Source organism: Schistocerca nitens, chromosome 1, assembly GCF_023898315.1.
Source record: "Schistocerca nitens isolate TAMUIC-IGC-003100 chromosome 1, iqSchNite1.1, whole genome shotgun sequence".
NCBI classification, from domain to species: domain Eukaryota; kingdom Metazoa; phylum Arthropoda; class Insecta; order Orthoptera; family Acrididae; genus Schistocerca; species Schistocerca nitens.
Window position 1 is genome coordinate 172,631,492 of NC_064614.1, and position 22,732 is coordinate 172,654,223.

At 36.9% G+C, this 22,732-nt stretch overlaps 1 protein-coding gene across 1 annotated transcript in view; it reads left to right on the forward strand.

Annotated features, from left to right (window-relative positions):
• LOC126244799 (serine/threonine-protein phosphatase 6 regulatory ankyrin repeat subunit C-like) overlaps nt 1-22,732 on the forward strand; it is a 297,603-nt gene that overhangs the window by 178,910 nt on the left and 95,961 nt on the right. Inside the window, exon 9 of the mRNA XM_049948268.1 lies at nt 21,914-22,006. Coding sequence (XP_049804225.1) covers nt 21,914-22,006 — 93 coding nt within the window. The remainder of the gene's footprint in view (nt 1-21,913; nt 22,007-22,732) is intronic.

The window sequence follows — 22,732 nt, forward strand, 5'->3', positions numbered from 1 at the left end:
GCTCGCGAGCACGTGCCTGAGCAGACGCGAGTACTCGCGCTCAAAACCGGCCAGTTGTTAAGCCCTGCAGTAATGGATCATCATTGTCCTTCCCTTGCACACTGTTTATTTCTGCTTCTCTGGTTTAAGCCTTCCCTTTGGAATGAAGTGTCGTTGGATGACATATGCTGAAACTCACATTTTCTCTTGTTATGTTCTTTCTTTGACTGGATCAATTTTGTGCGCTTCAGCTCATTCCACAAGTTTCTGAGTACCTTCAGTTTCCCTCAGATTTTTCTCCTAGTCTGAGAAACAACAAAATTTCTGTTTAGTGTTAGAATTTTCTTTTACATTTCATATTCCCTTTTCAGTTCTTGAAAATGTTAATGCCCCTATGCACAGATAAATAAATTCTTTCTCTTTCTTATTTCCAGTTGAGTATCAGCCATTCCAAAATTCTTTGAATATACAAACCCTAGAGTCTATAACCTGTTTCATTTTGACATCCAGATCCTTTATCAATGGCCATAAAGAGAATTTCCTATAAGAATGCTGTTTTTTGCTCTTTTAGGTAATTTAGAATTATTTCTTTTTTTGGGTGTTCTGGCCCACTCTCCCTCATTAACCTATTTAAAAAATGTTCGAAATTATTATTTATATGAACTGATCCAATCCATGCAACAACTGTGTATATGTTGGAATCAGAAAATGTTCAGCTATGTTAACCATGAACCTGAAAGAGATTAGGACAGTTAATTCTCATCTGTGATTTTACTAAAAAAATGTGCTCGATATTGCTTGTTTGTTGATGATAATTGTTGATTCTTCTCATTCTTGTTTTTGGCACATTAGTCTTAGTGGATAATTCCTTTCTGCAATGGCTACAGAAAATATCTCCAGATTTTCTATCTGCATACATTAAGCAAACAATAAGTCATTGAAGGATTGTATATTGTATGTATGGAATATTCCGTTGGTTCTTGGAGGAACTTAGACACGTTAATAACTTGAATACAACATATTAATGTTTCACAATAATATTTATTAGTTTGTTATGAACTCGCTTTCAGGTTCTCAGATCATTGTCAGGTAACTTAATGTTGAACAGATAGTCCACACAACTTCAGCGAGAATTCCTAGCTGTACAAAGATATATGACATTTTATGACTATATTGATACAAAACAAAAGCATGTTGTAATACCTAAAGAGACACTGAACCAATAAATCTTACATTACAGTATATTCAAATATTAAAACTATGTGAGTGTATAAAACAGAAATGCTCTACAAGTCAGTAATGGCACAGGCTATTATGTCGTTTGGAGAAACTGATGAATGTGATGAACAGACCAAATAAAGGGAGGGGAAGAAAGACGTCTATGAGATGTAGGTGTGGAACAGTTACAACAAGTTTATTAGCTAATGTTGAGAGGAATAATAACTGGCTGCTACTTTAATAAGGGTTAGTAGTGGAACTGTAGTTGGTCATTAAGGATCAGGCCAGAATTTCTAGAAATGTTAATTGCCTGCCTTTAGTTCCTTTATGGAGAACACCACATTTCACATCACATGAATGACACTCATTCAGAGTGTGTTTAGCAAAGGCAGAATCTTTCTTTCTCAGTCTCCAACTCCTTTCATACTCAGTCAGTCTAGTGCTCATGAACTAAATACTGTAAATATAGATATGTTCAACACTAGTTGTAGGAAGCAAAATGTGTTGTACATATTAAAGAAAAGCTGTCGTCTCAAGATGTGATTGCCACACAGGATGACAAGGGTAACAATTTAGTGTTACTTAATAAATAAGAATATATTGAAAAAGTGTTTACCTTCATCAACCCTGTAGAGTTCCCTGTGTTATATAATGATCGAATGGTTCAAATGGCTCTGAGCACTATGGGACCTAACATCTGAGGTCATCAGTCCCCACGAACTTAGAACTACTTAAACCTAACTAACCTAAGGACATCACACACATCCATTTCCAAGGCAGCATTCCAGAGTGAAGTGCTTAAATCCACTCGACCACTGCGGCCAGCACCTAACGATCCCACAATGAAAAATGTTGTGGAAGTGGAGAACCTTATTAAAACCTGCAAACCCATATTTACTGAGAGTGATGGCAAATACCTCACAAATATGAATCCAATAACACCCAGGTTATATGGGTTACCCAAACTTCACAAAGAAAGTGTCCCAGTAAGGCCTGTACTGTCTTCAGTTTCAGCACCTTGTCATAAATTAGCAAAAGAGTTAGATTCACTGAGTAAAGAAAAAACAATTTCAACCAAGATTTGGAATACCCAGTTCACATGCATTAGTGAAAAACTAAAGGATGTAATCATTCCACCTAGTACAAAACTAGTCTCATTTGATGTTACCAGCCTGTTTCCTGTTGCAGAGGCAAGGGAAATTTTAACAGAATGGCTACATAAATGTGGAGAAAATGTGGAGACAGAAGATATCAGGATGGCAACTAAAACATGCTTAAAGCAGAAATATTTCCAGTTCCAACAATCTATTTACACTCAGTCAGATGGGTTAGCAATGGGGTCCCCACTGAGTCCCTTATTAGCTAAAATGTTAGTGAATAATTTTGAGCAAACATGTTTAGATAAAGAGCCTCTAAGTTCTAAAATACAATATTGCACTAGGTATATAGATGATGTTCTGTGCTTGTGGACAGGTATCACCAGACAATAAAATACATTTTTTCAGCATTTGAATCCACACACAGTAAAACCAAGTTTACAGTGGAGTTGGGAGGAGACTCCATCAACTTTTTAGACCTCATCATTGACATCAGTAACCAACAGCATTTATTTAAGTTATACAGGAAAGTGACCTCAACAGACACAGTAATACCAGCCAGTTCCCAGCATCCCATAACACATAAACATGCAGCCTTCCACTCCATGGTGCAGCACCTACTATCTGTACCCCAGACCAAACCAGATTTTGAAAATGAGTTGAAAATAATTGAAGATCTAGCACTCAGTAATGGTTTTAGTCCCATACTGATTGACAATATACTCAGCAAAAAGAATAGACAGAGAATAACAGCTCTCCTTTATCCACCTCAGATAGCACAAAGCCACACTGATAGCAAGTGGGCCCCAATGCTATATGTGGGTAGGACTTCACAGGTTCTCACCAAGAAACTAAAGTCCAGGAAGTATACTCCAGCTTTTTACACTAGGAGTACTGTCGCCCACCTTGTGTTCTGTGGCAAAAACAATATTCCACCTTTAGAACAGAGTGGAATTTATAGAATTTCGTGCAATCTGAGTGTCAAATTGTATGTAGATCAATCAAATTGGGCTATAACCACTAGACTGACTGAGCATGAAAGGAGTTGGAGGCTGAGAAAGAAAGATTCCACCTTTTCTGAACATGCTCTGAATGAAAGTCATTGGTATGGTGTGAAATGTGGTGTCCTCCATAAAGGAACTAAATGGAGAAAACTAACCTTACTTGATTCTCTGGCCATTGGTTAACACCAATCAGAGAATCTTGACCTTTTCCATAATGAACAAACACGGTTCCACTACTCACCTTTCTTAAAATAGCAGCCAGTTGTTATTCTTCTCACCATCAGCTAGTAAGTTTGTTATAACTGCTCCACACCCACATCCCACAGACATCTTTTTTCCCCTCCCTTTATTTGGTCTGTTCATCACATTCACCAGTGATGGCTGGGGTTACAGCAGGAAATTTAAGGGAGGGAGGCACTGCCATGAATGGCAAAATATCAGTGGTTACAGGTGTTGGAAGAGCACTTTTTTTACGATAGGTAAGACAGAAAGATGTGAAGTTCTACGAGAGGTCAGGATTGAAACAAATCTTCAGTTTAGGAAATAAATTAAACAGCACAATTTTAGCTCATTGGATCACCAATCACAGCTGTCAATTATAAATTTTCACCTATCACCAGAAATTTTGTCTCCACCAAGTTGTATCTCAGTCCTAGGTAATTGCATTGATGAATTAAAGTCACCCAACCCAGTTGACATAATCTGCCTCTCTGAACACCATGTGACCACTGGTATAGAAAATAGGCCTAAGCACAATGAGAAACCCAGACAGGAGAGAACTGCAAATGTTAGAATAAGGAAAGGTTCTCATAAAAATATAATTAAAAATAATGTAAGTATATTTCTTCAAAATATTGGGAGTTTAAAGAATAAAATAGATGAGCTTTTGGTTTGTTTAGAAGATTTAGAAGCTGAGGATGAAATAGATATACTATGCTTGTCTGAGCATCACATTGTTACTGATATGGATAAGGTAAATGTAAGTGGATATAAGCTCTCTGCACATGTAATTAGAGAAAATATGGAGAAAGGAGGAGTTGCCATATATGTCAAAAGTTATCATTGTGCAAAAAGTATAGAAACAAAAATGTTTTGTGTAGAGAAACATATAAAAGCATGTGCCTGTGAGCTTAAATTAAATAAAGGCACATCTATAATTGTAACTGTATATAGGTCCCCATCGGGAAATTTTCATCTATTTCTGAAAAATTTGGACTCCTTATTGTGCTATCTGTCAGACAGAGGGAAGCAAATTATTATTTGTGGGACTTCAATGTAGATTCTCTGAAAGAGGATAATAGGAAAAATGACCTTGAAGTATTACTCGGTTCTTTCATTTTGATACCCGTTATTGATTTTCCTACTCGGGTGGTAAAGGATAGCAGCTCACTGGTAGATAACTTCTTTATAGACCAAGATAAGTTTAACCAGATAAATGCTCAGCCTGTTGAGAATGGTCTTTCTGATAATGGTGCACAGCTAGTTACAATATATGAGATAGCTCCATTCAACAGTACTAAACAGTCCTCCGAAGTAGAACGTTCAGTCAACGATTTAACAATTGCAAATTTCTGGGAAAGCCTACAGCAGTTAGACTGGGATGAGGTATACCGTGAACCTGATGCCAATTTAAAATATAATTTATTTCATGACACTTTTGTAAATGCATTTGAAAACTGCTTCCCCAAGAAAATAGTTAAATATACTCGTAAGAAACCATGTAACAAACCACTGCTTACTAAGGGTATAAAAATATCTTGTAACTGGAAAAGGGAAATGTATCTGACAGCAACTATCAAACATAAAAACTACTGTGCTATATTAAGAAAAGTTATTAAAAAATCCAGGATTATTTGTATCATGTCTGAAATCAGCAAATCTGATAATAAAATTAAAACAATTTGGAATATTATTAAAAAAGAAACAGGTCAACCAAGAGCACAGGAAGACAGTATTACCATCAAATTGAATGAAAACTTTACGAACAAAAAGTCAGAAGTTGAAAATATTTTTAATAATCATTTTCTAAATGTTATGGATATAGTAGGATCCAGGTGTTCATTAGAAGATGCTAGCCTGTTAATGGAAGAGGCCATACCTATGCAATTTGATAGAATTGAAATCTCACCCACTTCTCCCTCTGAAATTAGGAAAATAATAAACTTGCTTAAAAGCAAAAACTCACATGGAATTGATGGCATTTCCAGCAAAATACTAAAAGCTTGTTCTCAACAGATAAGTAAGATTCTCAGCCACCTGTGTAATAGCTCTCTGGAACAGGGCTTTTCCCTGATAGACTGAAATATGCTATTGTTATACCTTTGCATAAAAAAGGGGATAGATCTGATGTCAACAATTACCTTCCAATTTCCCTTCTAACTGCTTTATCCAAAATTTTTGAGAAAGTAATGTATTCAAGAGTAGCTTCACATATCTGTAAAAATGAAGTACTAACAAAATGTCAGTTTGGTTTCCAGAAAGGTTTTTCAACAGAAAATGCCATATATGCTTTCACCAATCAAATTTTGAATGATCTGAATAACCAAACACCACCCATTGGGATTTTTTGTGATCTCTCAAAGGCTTTTTTGATTGTGTAAATCATGAAATTCTGCTAGACAAGCTCAAGTATTGTGGGATGAGTGGGACAGTGCACAAATGGTTTAATTCATATCTAACTGGAAGAGTGCAGAAAGTTGAAATAAGTAGTTCTCATAATATGCAAAGATCAGCACATTCTTCAAACTGGGGAACTATCAAGAATGGGGTTCCACAAGGGTCAGTCTTGGGCCCTTTGTTGTTCTTAATATATATTAATGACTTGCCATTCTGTATTCATGAAGAAGCAAAGTTAGTTCTCTTTGCTGGCGATACAAGTATAGTAATCACACCTGACAAACAAGAATTAACTAATGAAATTGTCTATAATGTCTTTCAGAAAATTACTAAGTGGTTCCTTGTAAACGGACTCTCACTGAATTTTGATAAGACCCACAGTACATACAGATCCATACAGTAAATGGTATGACGCCATTAAGAAATATAGACCTTAATCAGATGCATATAGCTAAAGTAGAATATTCAAAATTTTTAGGTGTGTCCATTGATGAGAGATTAAATTGGAAGAAACACATTGATGATCTGCTGAAACGTTTGACTTCAGCTACTTATGCAATAAGGGTCATTGCAAATTTTGGTGATAAACATCTTAGTAAATTAGCTTACTATGCCTATTTTCACTCATTGCTTGCATATGGCATCATATTTTGGGGTAATTCATCACTGAGGAATAAAGTATTTATTGCACAAAAGCGTGTAATCAGAATAATAGCTGGAGTCCACCCAAGATCATCCTGCAGACATTTATTTAAGGATCTAGGGATATTCACAGTAGCTTCTCAGTATATATACTCTCTTATGAAATTTGTTATTAACAACCAAACTCAATTCAAAAGTAATAGCAGTGTGCATAACTACAATACTAAGAGAAAGGACGAGCTTCACTATTCAAGATTAAATCTAACTTTGGCACAGAAAGGGGTGAATTATACTGCCACTAAAGTCTTTGGTCACTTACCAAATAGTATCAAAAATCTGACAGATAACCAACAAGTATTTAAGAAGAAATTAAAAGAATTTCTGAATGACAACTCCTACTCCATAGAGGAATTTTTAGATATAAATTAAGAAAAAAAAGAAACAAACAAGCAAAAATTATAAAAAAAATAAAAAAAACAAAAAAGTTGTTATATTAACTTAATTATGTTGTTAAATTAACTTCATTGTGTCATGTATTGGAAAATTTGACTCGTTCCACATCCTTACGAAATATCGTATTAATGATCCATGGAACTAGTATTAATCTAATCTGTCCATATGACATTATAGCCTGTGCCTTTACTCACTTGTAGAACATTTCTATTTTATACACTCACATAGTTTTAATATTTGAATATACTTTAATATAAGATTTATTGGTTCAGTGTCTCTTTGGGTATTACAACAAGCTTGTGTTTTGTATCAATATAGTCACAAAATGTCACATATCTTTGTACAGTTATGAATTCTTGCTGAAGTTGTGTGGACTATCTGTTCAATGTTTAGTTGTCTGGCAATGGTCGAAGAAGCTGGAAGCTGGTTCATAACAAATTAATAAATATTATTATGGAATATTAATATCTTGTATTCAAGTTGTTAATTGTATATTCTTTCCAAGACACATTTATTCCCATAATGCACATTTAACATAATACAGTCCTTACAACTCACCACTAAAACTGATGACTTACAACCAACAACTGCAACTCCCTCAGACCAAAATCTTGCTTATGCTGCTTTTTGACGAGAACAGATATATAACAATTTTAGTACAAAGACATGAGTATACAATCAACAGAATCAGTATAATGAAAGAGTTACACTTTGTTAATATTTCATTGAGAAAAACATAGATCTATTAATTTATCTTTTGGAATGATTATAGAGACAATAAGTATGATCATAATTTGAATTTTAAATACAGGTTTTCTCAAACCTTTTGGGTCAAATGAAAGCAGTTGATAGAGCGTCCACAAATGGCTATGTTGAGATAGGGAACCAGTTGTTATCCAATAAATGCAAAGTTATTGTGTTATGTACATACACAGCATACAGTGCATAACAACAACATAGTTCACAGTAATTTTTCAGAGTGACAACTGCCAGTATCAATGCATGTTTTGCAGTGGAACATGCAATTCTGCTGCACTCTTTCAAATATCCCGGATGTCTGTTGTACACTGTAACAGGCAATGGGTGATAAACAGTGCACACCCCTGACCACCAAACAGACATTCTGTACATGCTTACCTCATAGCAAGTGTGTCATGTGATCACTGCATGTGTTACACTAACATATTAATCTGTGCCACATGCACACCACTATCTCTGGTGTCAGTTGTCCATTGCCTCAGACAGCTTGTGATGTGTCTGTTGTGAGGTGCGTTACCATGTACAGTGCATGAACAACATGTATACTCCTGAACAACATGTATACTCATTGTTGGATTGGAAGGGATCACTGAATCTCACACCCAAGGACTTTTTCCTCTGGGGTTACGTCAAGACATTGGTGTATGAAACCCTCTAGAAACACATAAAGATCTGCTTGCTATGGCCCAAGCTGCCTGTCTCCTAGTACAACAGACACTGGTGACCTTTAGAAAGTGCAGCAGAACTTCATGCACCGCTGCCATGCATGTATTAAGACTGGCAGTCATCACTTTAAACAGTTACAATGAGGTTCGTTATTGCAAAGCTGTGTATGTCTGCAAACATTAAATATGCATTTCTGACCACTGGTTCCCTATCTCAATATAATTCATTGTGGACCCAGTATCATCTGTTTCAGTTTGACCGAAAAGGTTTGAGACACCCTGTATTCATGACATCAGGTATAGAAATGATTGAAATACAGTGAAAATATAAAAATCATTATTTCTCATAAGATAATTAATCTTATGTTAATGTTGTCCTCCCTTTTTGTTTATAAAATGTGTAATCATTTTGGTTGTAACAGTTAAATGAATGGAGTACTACAGTTTCAATCTCATTGGATTGTGTTGTGAACTAATGTGTATCGGATTCTCCAGTATGGGGCGGGGGGAAAGGGATGAAGTGGTGCACAGACCAGTTCCATTACAGTATTTAATGTTAATTTTGCACCCTAGGCTTTCTACCCATCCACATTTCATAGGACTTTTTTAATTGTTGTGGCTGTTTGTAACATGTTTTCTTAGGTATGCTGCAGTGGACACCAGCTCAGCTCAAGAACATTTTGGTAAATTTCTTCCTAGCAACTGTGACCTTGCCATATCCATTAACATTCTGTTGTGGCATACAGCTACACCATTTTGCTGCAGTGTATAAGTCACAGTTATTTCATGCCAAATTCCTTGAGATTCCCAGCAGTGCAACCATTTGCACAAATAACATTCTAGGCCATTGTCAGTGCAGATTCTCTTCAAGTATTTACTGTTTTTTCTGTTTGAATATTTCATTTCTTGAATTCTTCAAATAAATCATCCTTTTTTTAAGATACACACAAATATCTATCTCTCTGCATCACCAACAACACTAGTAAAAAATCTCTTGGCTCCCTGTCCACCCCGATACCTGAGTGGTCAGCGTGACGAATTGCTGTCCTACAAGTTCGGATTCGATTTCTGGCTGGGTTGGAGATTTTCTCCGCTCAGGAAATGGGTGTTGTGTTGTCTTCATCATCATTCAGGGTGTATATGACCCGGGAGATCTGGGGAAAACCCAGGAATTTTGTCATCTGGGAGAAAACCGGGAAAAACCCGGGAAGTTTTTAGAATTCCAGAAATGTTTCATTGTTTTAGTTTTCAGTTAAATTTTTGTGATTTTGACTGGTAAGAACCAATACTCTAACAAAGGATATTACTTTATCCCACTTCTGCAGAATAATACTGCAGCAACAAAACATGAACGAGAAAAAATAAATGAAATTTCAGGAAACATTCCTCACACACAAAGAAAGAAAATATGTTATGTGGACATGTGTTCGGAAACGCTTACTTTCCATGTTAGAGCTCATTTTATTACTTCTCTTCAAATCACATTAATCATGGAATGGAAACACACAGCAACAGAACTTACCAGCGTGACTTCAAACACTTTGTTACAGGAAATGTTCAAAATGTCCTCTGTTAGCGAGGATACATGCATCCACCCTCCGTCGCATGGAATCCCTGATGTGCTGATGCAGCCTTGGAGAATGGCGTATTGTATCACAGCCATCCACAATAGGAGCACAAAGAGTCTCTACATTTGGTACCGGGGTTGCTTAGATAAGGGCTTTCAAATGCCCCCATAAATGAAAGTCAAGAGAGTTGAGGTCAGGAGAGCGTGGAGGCCATGGAATTGGTCCACCTCTACCAATCCATTGGTCACCGAATCTGTTGTTGAGAAGCGTACGAACACTTCGACTGAAATGTGCAGGAGCTCCATCGTGCATGAACCACATGTTGTGTCGTACTTGTAAAGGCACATGTTCTACCAGCACAGGTAGAGTATCAGGTATTCAATCATGATAACGTGCTCCATTGAGCACAGGTGGAAGAACATGGGGCACAATCAGCCATCACCAACAATGCCTGCCGAAACGTTCACAGAAAATCTGTGTTGATGATGTGATTGCACAATTGCGTGCGGATTCTCATCAGCCCACACATGTTGATTGTGAAAATTTACAATTTGATCACGTTGGAATGAAGCCTCATCCGTAAAGAGAACATTTGCACTCAAATGAGGGTTGACACATTGTTGGATGAACCATGCGCAGAAGTGTACCCGTGGAGGCCAATCAGCTGCTGATAGTGCCTGCACACGCTGTACATGGTACGGAAACAACTGGTTCTCCTGTAGCACTCTCCATACAGTGACGTGGTCAATGTTACCTTGTACAGCAGCAACTTTTCTGACACTGACATTAGGGTTATCGTCAACTGCACAAAGAATTGCCTCGTCCATTGCAGGTGTCCTCGTCGTTCTAGGTCTTTCCCTGTCGCGAGTCATAGGCTGGAATGTTCCGTGCTCCCTAAGATGCCGATCCATTGCTTTGAACGTCTTCCTGTCGGGACACCTTTGTTCTGGAAATCTGTCTCGATACAAATGTACTGCGCCACGACTATTGCCCTGTGCTAACCCATACATCAAATGGGCATCTGCTAACTCCGCATTTGTAAACATTGCACTGACTGCAAAACCACGTTCGTGATGAACACTAACCTGTTGGTGCTGCATACTGATGTGCTTGATGTTAGCACTGTAGAGCAATGAGTCGCATGTCAACACAAGCACCGAAGTCAACATTACCTTCCTTCAATTGGACCAACTGGCGGTGAATTAAGGGAGTACAGTTCATACTGACGAAACTAAAATGAACTCTAACATGGAAATTAAGCATTTCCGGACATATGTCCACATAACATCTTTTCTTTATTTGTGTGTGAGGAATGTTTCCTGAAAGTTTGGCCATACCTTTTTGTAACACCCTGTATATCTATATTTTAAAAAACCGTGCTCATACAAGCGTCTGCCAACAGCAAAGTGTACCAAAGGCTTTAGGAAGACTACACAGTCCTTCCTAACAAGAAATATTTTGAAAGTTTCATTCAAAACTAAAACAATATTTCCAAAACATCATGGTCACTAGTAAATAGAGAAATAGGTAATTCTGGGAAACATTCAACTGAAAATCACTTAATGATAAACGGCACAATAGAAACTGATCAGAATAACATAGCAGATCTATTTAACAATTACTTTGCTTCTGTTGGCTCCGGCATAAACAATCAGCTTAAAAATCATAAATACAGATTCAGAGGAACACCAGTGTCAGGAAGTATATTTTTGACACCAACAAGTAAAGAAGAAATAATTACAATAGTGAGTAGCCTAAAGAACTGCCATGCAGCAGGATATGATGATCTTACTCTGGACACTCTTTATAAATGTATACATAAAATTGCATCACCTTTATCAACAGTTATCAACTTTCATATTGGAGATGGTCTATTTCAAGATAAGTTGAAAATTGCTCGAGTTGTGCTTATTTTTAAAAAAGGAAACAGGAATCAAGTAGAAAACTTTTGACCCATTTCTGTTCTTCCAATAATATCCAAAATCCTTGAGAAAGTAATATACATAAGAATCTGGAACTTCCTGGTATGCAAAAAAAGTGATTTCTAAGGGGTAGTATGGGTTTTTCAAGGGGTCATCCACCATTACAGCAGCATCCAACTTAATCGAAGATGTCACCCAAGCAGTAGATAATAAAGAACATATATGTGGCATCTTTCTAGACTTACAAAAAGCATTTGACTGTGCTACAGAGGGAGCTTACAAGTCAAACACCACTGACATAAATTTTGGTATTTCACAGGGGTCAATATTAAGACCACTTCTTTTTATATTTATGTTAATGATATTCAGTCCATAACAAACCATGCTACAGCTATCTTATATGCAGATGATACCACGTTAATATGCCGCAATCCAAGCTATTTCAGCTCGAAGTGGAATCCAATACTGCAGCAGGGTTAATTCTGCAGTATTTTAATGAAAACAAACTAAGATTAAACACAAATAAATCTGTCTATATTGAATATGATCTTGGGAGGCAAAAAACTCATGAAAACCAAATTTTAATGGATGGTGAATACCATAAAAAACAATACTCGACCAAATTTCTTGGCCTGACACTTGATGCAGAGTTAAACTGGTCTGATCGTGTAAATGAAATTTGCAAAAAGCTATGTACTATCATGTATGTCCTAAGAAAACTGACACCTTCTTGTAACATCACCACTCTGAGGCAAATATATTTTCCACTATTTGAATCCCATCTAAGCTATGGGACAGAGGTATGGGGATCCAGCAGTAAAGGTAATATGAAAAGTGTACTCATCTTACAAAAGAAGACACTTAGAATTATGGGAAAGAAATGTTCCAGAAATTTGTTTAAAGAATTTAAAGTATTAACGGTTCATAATTTCTATGTACTGAAAATAATAATTATGGCAGTAAACAGTAACAAAACACTTAATAAAGAAATACATGATCACAACATTAGAGGTAGAGAGAGACCCCACATCATCTCTCATAGAACAACACTTTATGAGAAAAGCCCTCGCTAAGCAGGCATAAAACTGCTGAATTGCTTCCATCCTAATACCTCCAAATTGCCCATTACAAAACTACAAAAGAAATTAAAATTATGGCTCCTAAAGAATCCTGTATATTCAATAGATGAGTTTCTAGATTTAGTACACTCGTATGATATTTGAATCTCAGATCTGAATACTGTGTCACAAACTGAAGATTCCTTAATCTAAGTATTGCAATAATAAATTGTTATTATGTATAGTCCATATATGTAACATTGTTCTCTCAACTAAATTTAGAAAAAGTTGTGTAGATAAGAGAGCCAGGCAATAATATGTAACTCTAGTAAGTAAGGATCTGACTTATCCAGAAGACTGGGGGGAAAAAAACCACCTTTTTTGTAATTTTGGATCAAAATAAATAAATAAATAGATTAGTTTGAGCAGTTGCGGTTGGGTTCTTGCACATGCGCAGTTGAGTCGCGTATGAGTGGTACTAGAATGTGGTAATACCTTCTCCCACTTCTGGCTACAGATGTGTGGCTGGACGCCACTGTTTTATATTGCCCTGGTTCGGAAATATCATAGAACCGGGGCTGAGTGTAGTAGGGGCTGAGTTGTGGGAAGGTGTGTAGTCTCCATGTGACCTGTGTTTACGTTTAGTGATTTTGCTGTTTCCTCTTCATTTATTGCTCTTACATTAAATGAAAACAAAACGGATTTCTGTGGCCAGGAACTATCAAATGAATTAAAATACATTTGCAGCTTCTCTTGCATTACTGCCATAATATGTTATTAGTTTCAGGTTTTATTTCCACCTTTCTGACAGTCCAGCATTAATCGTGTTGCAGGACAATGGAGTTATTTTTGTCAGTTTGCTAAAGAGATTTGGCTTTTATTAATCTTTTGCACCGAGGCAGTCAATTTATTTGAAACGAAGTGTTTAATTTCACACTGTTGGCTAGTTTCAACTGTTCGCTGCATTTAAAGTGCAGTTTTTCCACCTTCTAGATCGTATGGCATTATGCCATAATAAAGAACCAAACATGAGGTAATACAGTACTGGCACCCAAGAAAATTTACATCCGAATCTGGACATACGAATGTGCACATTAAGCTGAATTGTGCATTTTAGTATGGTTCACGAAATTGCGATGCTCTTGAAGTATCCTCTGATGTCATGTTTCTTTTATGATATAATCCAAGATCTATTAATGTTTTACACGTACGAGCATGTGGGCTTCCTGTGTCATCGTAGCTGCGCAAGCGCAGTGACGTCTGTTATCTGGTGCTCTCTGGCAACTGCTGAAGAGAACCAATTTCTAACAGGTCACAGGAAAATACTGCGAATGGTGGTTTGAAAAGCGTTACTTTCAAAGTAAATTTCCTTTTTGCAAGATGAACTATGTGTGAGAATGTACAATGAATTCCTTAAATCACAGAGTGTTTGACTCTCATTTAAAAATCAACTCTTTGAGGATATCCCTCGAGAAGAATTTCAAGCGCAGAAGATGAGACATTGACATTGTTATTAAAAATTTTACTGGCACATTTGCGTGATGTATCTTAAAGTGTAACACACGCTAAAAAGATCAACATTATATGTGGAAGCTTAGCTTCTCTTGCAGCTTATTAATCTTAGAGACCAATATTATATGTGAAAGCTACATAGCAACACTATGTATATTAATATAAACCATTAACTTTTCTTATTTGTGTGCTCACGCTACTTAAGAGTGATCTTGCTATTGGCTGGCTACATCACGTATCCTATGCTGTCATCAGCTGGAGAGATCACATGACATGAGCCATGATTGGCTTACAAAAGCGCATAACAATCTCTATTTCAATGCTTCAGAAAGTAACATGTGGTGTTTAGTGGTATTCGAATTTATACCTTCGTAACTTGAAAATATGCAGCGTACTTGTTGCTTCATATCAAAGATCTTTCCAAAATGTGTTTCTTTTCCCCCTGAGTTTCATTTTCTAAAGTGCTGGGAAATTCTACATCAGTGTATAAAACCATAAACATTCATAGGATTGATAAGTTTTACAGTTCTGAGGAAAAGTATACTGTCACTTAATATGTAAAAAGTGTATTTTCACCTGGAAGAAAGTGCATTTTCAACCGGGAAATCCAGGAAAAATCTGGGAATCTTTTTTCCTTGTCCTGTCGTTTCATCCCCATTCAGCGCGCAGGTTGGTCAATGTGGCATCGAATGTAATAAGACCTGCAACAAGGCAGCTGAACCTGCCGTGCAACAGGGCCTCCCAGCCAATGATGACAAATGCTCATTTCCATTTTTTTTTATTGGCTCCCAAAGTTGGAAGATCAATAGGAATCATAAGATTACTATGAACAAATTCTAAAGTGGTTTGTTCCATAGAATCTTGTAATATAGTTTTCAGAAAATCATCAAGTAGTTTTATTTCACCTTTTACACAATCTAATCCCAGGACTGCTTCCTTTTCTGTTTTATTGATTGTACTCGTACTGACATGCATCGTTTGATGACATCGTAAGTATAATGATGTTGTGTTAATTTCTTTATTTCTCAACATGTATTAGACTGTGGCCAAATTTTCATGTTTAAATAACAGTGTCCTTAACTGTACCTTTCCCCTTGGCTTATGTTTTTCTGCCATTAGCAAGTTATGAACTTTGCTAAAATACTTTTACAAACAACTGAAAAATAAATTTTATTTAGGACCATGTGGTGAGATGCCCTACAGTGAACTATCCAGTTATCACTGTGACTATACCACAGGAAGCACTCATACTAACAGCACCTTGTTCCTTTTGCTCTTATTTAAATTTTTTCTTTCTAGGACAATTTATGGATATGTGACCAACTTTGTGACAATTGTGAATAACAAAAGTATCTTTTTGTGTTGACTCTTTGTTTGTTTGTTTGTTCCTGTCCTTTGGCACTTTGTTCTGTAGGTGTTTTTTTTTTTTATTATCTGTATTAGCTTTCAAGAACTTTAGAGAATGTTTAGCTTCATTATATTTATAACATCTAGCATCTTCAGCAAGCAGGCACCTTTTAATTGTAGCACACTTACACAAAGCTGCAATTACTCAATCCCTTCTTGAACTACTGATGTTTATGCATTTGCACAATAAATACATATTGATATGAACAAATGCAGGCAGAATAATCAAAGTTTATTATTTCTTCTTAAATTTATGCTCATTTATGTTGAAATTGTTATTTGGCTGTTTGTCTAGATTGTAGATTCCCCTTCCTGTGATATATAGTTAGGTTATAACTTGACAATATCTACATTGAAATAATATTATGATGGAGGGTACCTACTTCACATCAACTTTTTAATGAACATTCAATTCGTTTTAACATTAGGTAACACACACTGTAGCTTTATAATATTTTCAGTTCATAGACTAAACATTCTAGCTCCAGAGAGCAACCACACCAGACAGAATGAAAGTAGCTTAAAGCATCACTGCAGCTATTTGTTGACTGTTATGAAGATATACTAAGTTTACATACAATGACGTATATGTAAAGTTGATATAATCCATTTTTGTAACCAAAGAGATACAGCCAATTAATATATACATTTCATAGATAATAACCCCCCCTCCCCCCCCCCCCCCCCCATAAACCATGGACCTTGCTGTACGTGGGGAGGCTTGTGTGCCTCAGCAATTAAGATAGCGTTACTGTAGGTGCAACTAAAATGGAGGGGTATTTATTGAGAGGCTAGACAAATGTGTGGTTCCTGAAGAGGGGCAACAACCTTTTCAATAGCTACAGGGGCAACAGTCTGGATGATGGACTGATCTGGCCCTGTAACAGCAACCAAAATGGCCTTGCTGTGCTGGTACTGCGACCGGCTGAAAACAAGTTGAAACTACAGCCATAATTTTTCCCAAGGACATGCAGCTTTACTATATGGGTAAATGATGATGGAATCCTCTTGGGTAAAATATCCCAGAGGTAAAATAGTCACCCATTGGACCTCCAGGCAGGGACTACTCAGGAGGACGTCATTATCAGCAGAAACAAAACTGGTGTTCTATGGTTCGGAATGTCAAAATCAACTCCCTTAATCGGGCATGTGGGTTAGAAAATGTTAAAAGGGAAATGTATAGGTTAAAGGTAGACATAGTGGGAATCAGTAAAGTTCGGTGGCAGGAGGAACAAGACTTGTGGTCAGGTGAATACAGGGATATAAATATAAAATCAAATAAGGGTACTGCAGGAGTAGGTTTAATAATGAATAAAAAGATAGGAACATGCATAAGCTACTATGCACAGCATAGTAAATGCATTATTGTAGCCAAGATAGACACAAAGCCCACACCTGCCACAGTAGTACAAGTTTATATGCCAACTAGCTCCACAGATGATGAAGAGATTGATGTGAAAAAGAAATTATTCAGATAGTTAAGGGAGATGAAAATTTAATAGCCATGGGGGACTGGAATTCAATAGTAGTAAAGGGTAGAGAAGAGAAAGTAGTAGGTGAATATGGACTGAGGGTAAGGAATGAAAGAGGAAACCCCTTGGTAGAATTTTGCACAGAGCGTAACTTGATCATAGCTAACACTTGATTTAAGAATAATGAAAGAAGGTTGTAAACTTGGAAGAGGCCTGGAGACACTGGAAAGCTTCAGATAGATTATATAATGGTAAAACAGAGATTTAGGAACCAGGTTTCAAACTTTAAGACATTCCAGGGACAGATGTGGACTCCAACTACAATTTATTGGTTATGAACTGTAGACTAAAACTGAAGAAACTGCAAAAAGGTAGGATTTTAAGGAAATGGACCTGGATGAATTGAAAGAACCAGAGGCTGAAGAGAGTTTCAAAGAGAGCATTATCGAACAATTGACAAGAACAGAGGAAAGAAATACAGTAGAAGAAGAATGGGTAGCTTTGAGAGATGCAATAGTGAAGGCAGCAGAGGATCAAGTAGGTAAAAAGATGAGAGCTAGTAGAAACCCATGGGTAACAGAAGAGATATTTAATTTAACTGATGAAAGGAGAAAATATAAAAATGCAGTAAATGAAGTAGGCAAAAAGGAATACAAACAGGAAGTTAAGGAAAGGCAAACCTACATTTCTAGCATTTGTGGACTTAGAGAAAGCATTTGACAATGTTGACTGGAATACTCTGTTTCAGATTATGAAGGTGGCAGGGGTAAAATACAGGGAGTAAAAAGCTATTTACAATTTGTACAGAAACCAGATGGCAGTTATAAGAGTCGAGGGGCATGAAAGGGAAGCAGTGGTTGGGAAGGGAGTGAGACAGGGTTGTAGCCAATCTCCGATGTTATTCAAGCTGTATATTGAGCAAGCAGTAAAAGAAACAAAAGAAAAATTTGGAATAGGAATGAAAGTCCAGGGAGAAGAAATATAAACTTTGAGGTTTGCCAATTTCTGCAATTTTTGCAGCTGAACGTAATGGACAGTATCTCGAAAGGAGCATATAAGATGAATATCATCAAAAGCAAAACAAGGACAATGGGATGTAGTGGAATAAAATCAGATAATGCTGAGGGAATTACATTAGGAAATGAGACACTTACAGAAGTAAATGGTTCTGCTATTTGGGAAGCAAAATAACTGATGATGGTTGAATTAGAGAGGACATAAAATGTAGACAGGCCATGGCAAGGAAAGCATCTCTGAAGAAGAGAAATTTGCTAACATCAAATATAGATTTAAGTGTCAGGAAGTCTTTTCTGAAAGCATTTGTATGGAGACTACTCTATGTATGGAAATGAAATATGGATGATGACTAGTTTAGACAAGAAGAGATTAGAAGCTTTCGAATTGCTGAAGATTAAATGGGTTGATCACATAACTAATGAGGAGGTACTGAATAGATTTGGAGAGAAGAGGAATTTTTGGCACAATACGACTAGAAGAAGGTATCAGTTGTTAGGATACGTTCTGAGGACATCAAGGGATCACCAGTTTAGCACTGGAGGGATGTGTGGAGGGTAAAAATCATAGAGGGAGACCAAGAGATGAAAACAGTAAGCATATTCAGACAGATGTAGTTTTCAGTAGACATTCAGAGATGATGAGGCTTGCTCAGTATAGAATAGCAAGGAGAGCTGCATCAAACCAGTCTCTGGACTGAAGAGCACAACAACAACAACAGATAAAAGCATTTCTCTGTCAGTTTTAACTTTTGAATGATTATGTACAGCAATAAGTATGATTATAATAATGAATTTTAATATTCTTAACTTTAAATTATAGTGCATTGGCTACGTTGATACTTACTGAAAATAAAAAGTGTTCAGCAATTCTGTTACAAGCTCCATCTTCAGTTTTGTAAGCAATGTTCACTAGATATGCTACAGTTTTGTTTATCAGTCCTAGATAGTTTCCCATGGGTTCAGGATTATTCAGTTTTAGTCAATATAATTTCCATCTCAGTTATGTAGTGTGAAATATGCTGTCCTTTGGGGAATACTGTTTTCTAAGGTCTTCCCGTAGTGTTTTTGGGTTTGTCAAATATTAGTACATGCTATTACTGTTCATTACAATTGGAGAGTAAAATCTTTGTTTGTGCCTTACCTTGACATAATATACTGATACATGTCTCTTTATCAGCAAATGATGCACCTTTGCCAGCTTCCATCATGAGAGGCTCGATTACAGTCCACAAATCAGAATCTGTTAAAATCATTTTCATTTGGTTTGAAAGGAAGTATAATTCACTCAGTTTAGTTTCTCAGTGCTGTGTCTGTTCTCCATCATATCTGTAAATTTCATTGTCTTACTGTTGTTAAGAGAACATGTTTTCTTTTCTACGAGATTCATGAACACAGCTCAGTGTCAGTTAATGTTTTCCAAATGCGTTGCACCAAAATTATACAGTAGGTATTGGCAAATATTTTACCTTAGGGATTGCTTTAGTGTTATTTAAATAATTATGTATGTTGTGTTATATGTTTTCACTATTTCTGCTTGTTTCATAATGTCAAAAATACACATTTTTTTCTTGGTAGAACATTGTGTATATGTTAGCTTTTATTCCATTGTAGGTAAGCAGTGTGTGTTAGAATTTATTGTTTCTTAATTTTGTAATTAAATTAACGTTTCCTGTCAATATCCATTGCTTCAGTTTCCTTATAATTAGTGAGTTATTATAATTTTTAATTGGTAGAGTATTTATCTTTTTTTACTTGCAAATTACTGACTAAATGCTTAAATTTTATCAATCTTTCATTTTTTTTATCATTAATAATATGCTCATTTTTGTAGACTATAATTGCTTTTTACATTTTCTTGTGTTGTCATTTAATTGAAGGATTAATGTTTTGTCATAAGAAATCAATATTTTTGGCTGAAGATATTAATGCACATTATAAAATTCCAGAGTTGTATTTCATTTCTGGAGATGTGTAGGGCTAAAACAAGTATTGCACAAGATATTTATGATTTCCTTCTTTGGAAACAAAATGATACAAAACACACACACACACGCACACACACACACACACACACACACACACACACACACACACACACACATACATAAACACATACATATTGCCCTAGCTGACTATGTCATTTGGTGCTGCAGCCGAATTGTTGGAGGTTAGGGTTTTGTTGGATGGAAAGGGTAAGTGTAGAAAGGTGACAGCACTGTGGAGGGAACAGTGGAAGAAAGAGGAGCTAATGGCCAGAATGCAAAGACTGCAAGGGTTGTGATAGAAATGTGGCACTGCTGATCTAGCTCACTCTGGCACTACATGAGTGAATCATATGATGAAGTGGAGGAGTGTTTAGTGAGGAGGTAGGGGAGGGAAATACAGAACTTGGAAGACAGGGATTGTAGAAAGAAAGGTGTCAGTGTAGATTAATAGGGTGAAATGGGAACCATGGGGACAAAAATGGAGTTGGTTGTGGGACGGGCTAGTCAAGACTGGGACAGGAGTATTACAGGTTCAAAGGAATGTTTCAAAGGTAATCCCATCTATGTAATATGGAGAAGCTGGTATATGGGAGAGATTGGGAGTGAGGACCAAAGATCCAGATGGTGTGCATTGTGAAATAGCTGTGGATACTGAGCATGTTATACTCAGCAGCACACTCTGCCACTGAATGGTGAACTTTGCTTTTGGCACAATCTGGCCATATCCATTCTTTCAACTAGATGGCTGGTTGGTGGTGATGCCTTTTTATAAAGCTGCTCAAAAGTTACAGCAGAGTTCATAAATGTTGTGACTGTTTTCACAGGTAGCGCTGCCTCTGATAGTGTAAGATACACCTGTGTCAAAATTGGAATAGGATTTGCTGGACGGTGAACAGGACAAATCTTTTTCTTAGATGTTCCACAGGGATGTAACCCATGAAGATATTTTAGAGATTGGTTGGGTAGCAGAATACAACTTTGGATGGCAGGGGATGGAGAGAATATTATAGGAATGATGATCATTTCCATACATGGTGCTAAATGGTTGGTATTCTGGTGCAGGATTTGGTTAAGATGTTTAGATGAGTGAATCTTTGGTGAAAAGGCGGGGGGGGGGGGGGGGGGGGGGGGTTGCTCCTTTATAGCTGGTTCATGGAGGGTGATTTTAAGATTAAGGGGATGTATGGATGTACCCCTCTGCCCATTCCATGCTGTCAGTTAGCTCCAAGTAGGAACATTGTCTGAGAGCTCAACTATGTTTTGAGTCTTGTTCATACAGCAGCTGGCAGTCCAGCACTTCAGATCTACACTGAGTAAACTATCTTTACTCTTTAAATTAGTTGTATTCCATCCAAGAATCATATCAATATTTAAAATACTCATCCAGTTTTGTTAAATATGGTTCATGAACATCAGTAATTATCAACTATAGCACAGTTTGTTCCACATCCATAAATTTAGGTGTATCTCTTGTTTAAATCTATCACTTATGTACAAGAATGCTTTATCCTGTGTGATCTGTCAAAGTATCCATTTGTAGTCACTGGACCTTTTGCTGAAGGCTGGTGCTGATCGAAATGCAGTGGATAACTGTGGTGTGACAGCTCTCCACTTGGCTGCCAGCTGTCGAAAGGTAAATTCAGTTAATCATACATTTTTGTCTTTCAAAGCAGTATGGTACTATTGTTCTTATACAATGTATATAACAATTATTGATACAGTAACTGAACTGAGGTCAGAATGTTTTGTAATAAAAAAAGGACTACTTTTTCTATAGCTAAATTAGAACTTGAATTTTCTGTTCAGCTGTTTCTCTACTGAACTTGTTCTAGTCTCTGTTGACACCATCAACTTCTTACTCAGTTTATTCCTATTGTCTCCATTCCCCTCTGTACTTACTGGCCACCTTTTCCACAGAGTTGTGAATGAATTAATCTCATGTATGGAAGTACTGGAACTCTTGACTTTTGAATCCACGTATTTTATATATCATAGTTCATTATTATTATGGTGAGTTATAGACAACACATTTTGTTGTTAATGATTAAATACTTGCTGTGTACTCAGTTTTGCCCGGGTATGTATTCATTCCAGTTTTCTATTATTGCGTCTCCTCCTTCCCCCTCCTTCTGTCCAGCTCCTCCACTCCCAAGTTTCTGTCCATTTCCTCCTGTGCCTGCCTCTGTCCATCTCCTTACCTCCCCCCCCCCCCTTCTCATCCCTGTCCAGCTCCTGCTCCTTCTCTCTCTGTCCGGCTCCTTGTCCTCCCACTCTCTGTCCATCTCCTTCTCCGCCATCTCTCTGTCCACTGAAATGGTTAAACTGCTTCGATACAATGACGGAAAAGACATTAAGGAAG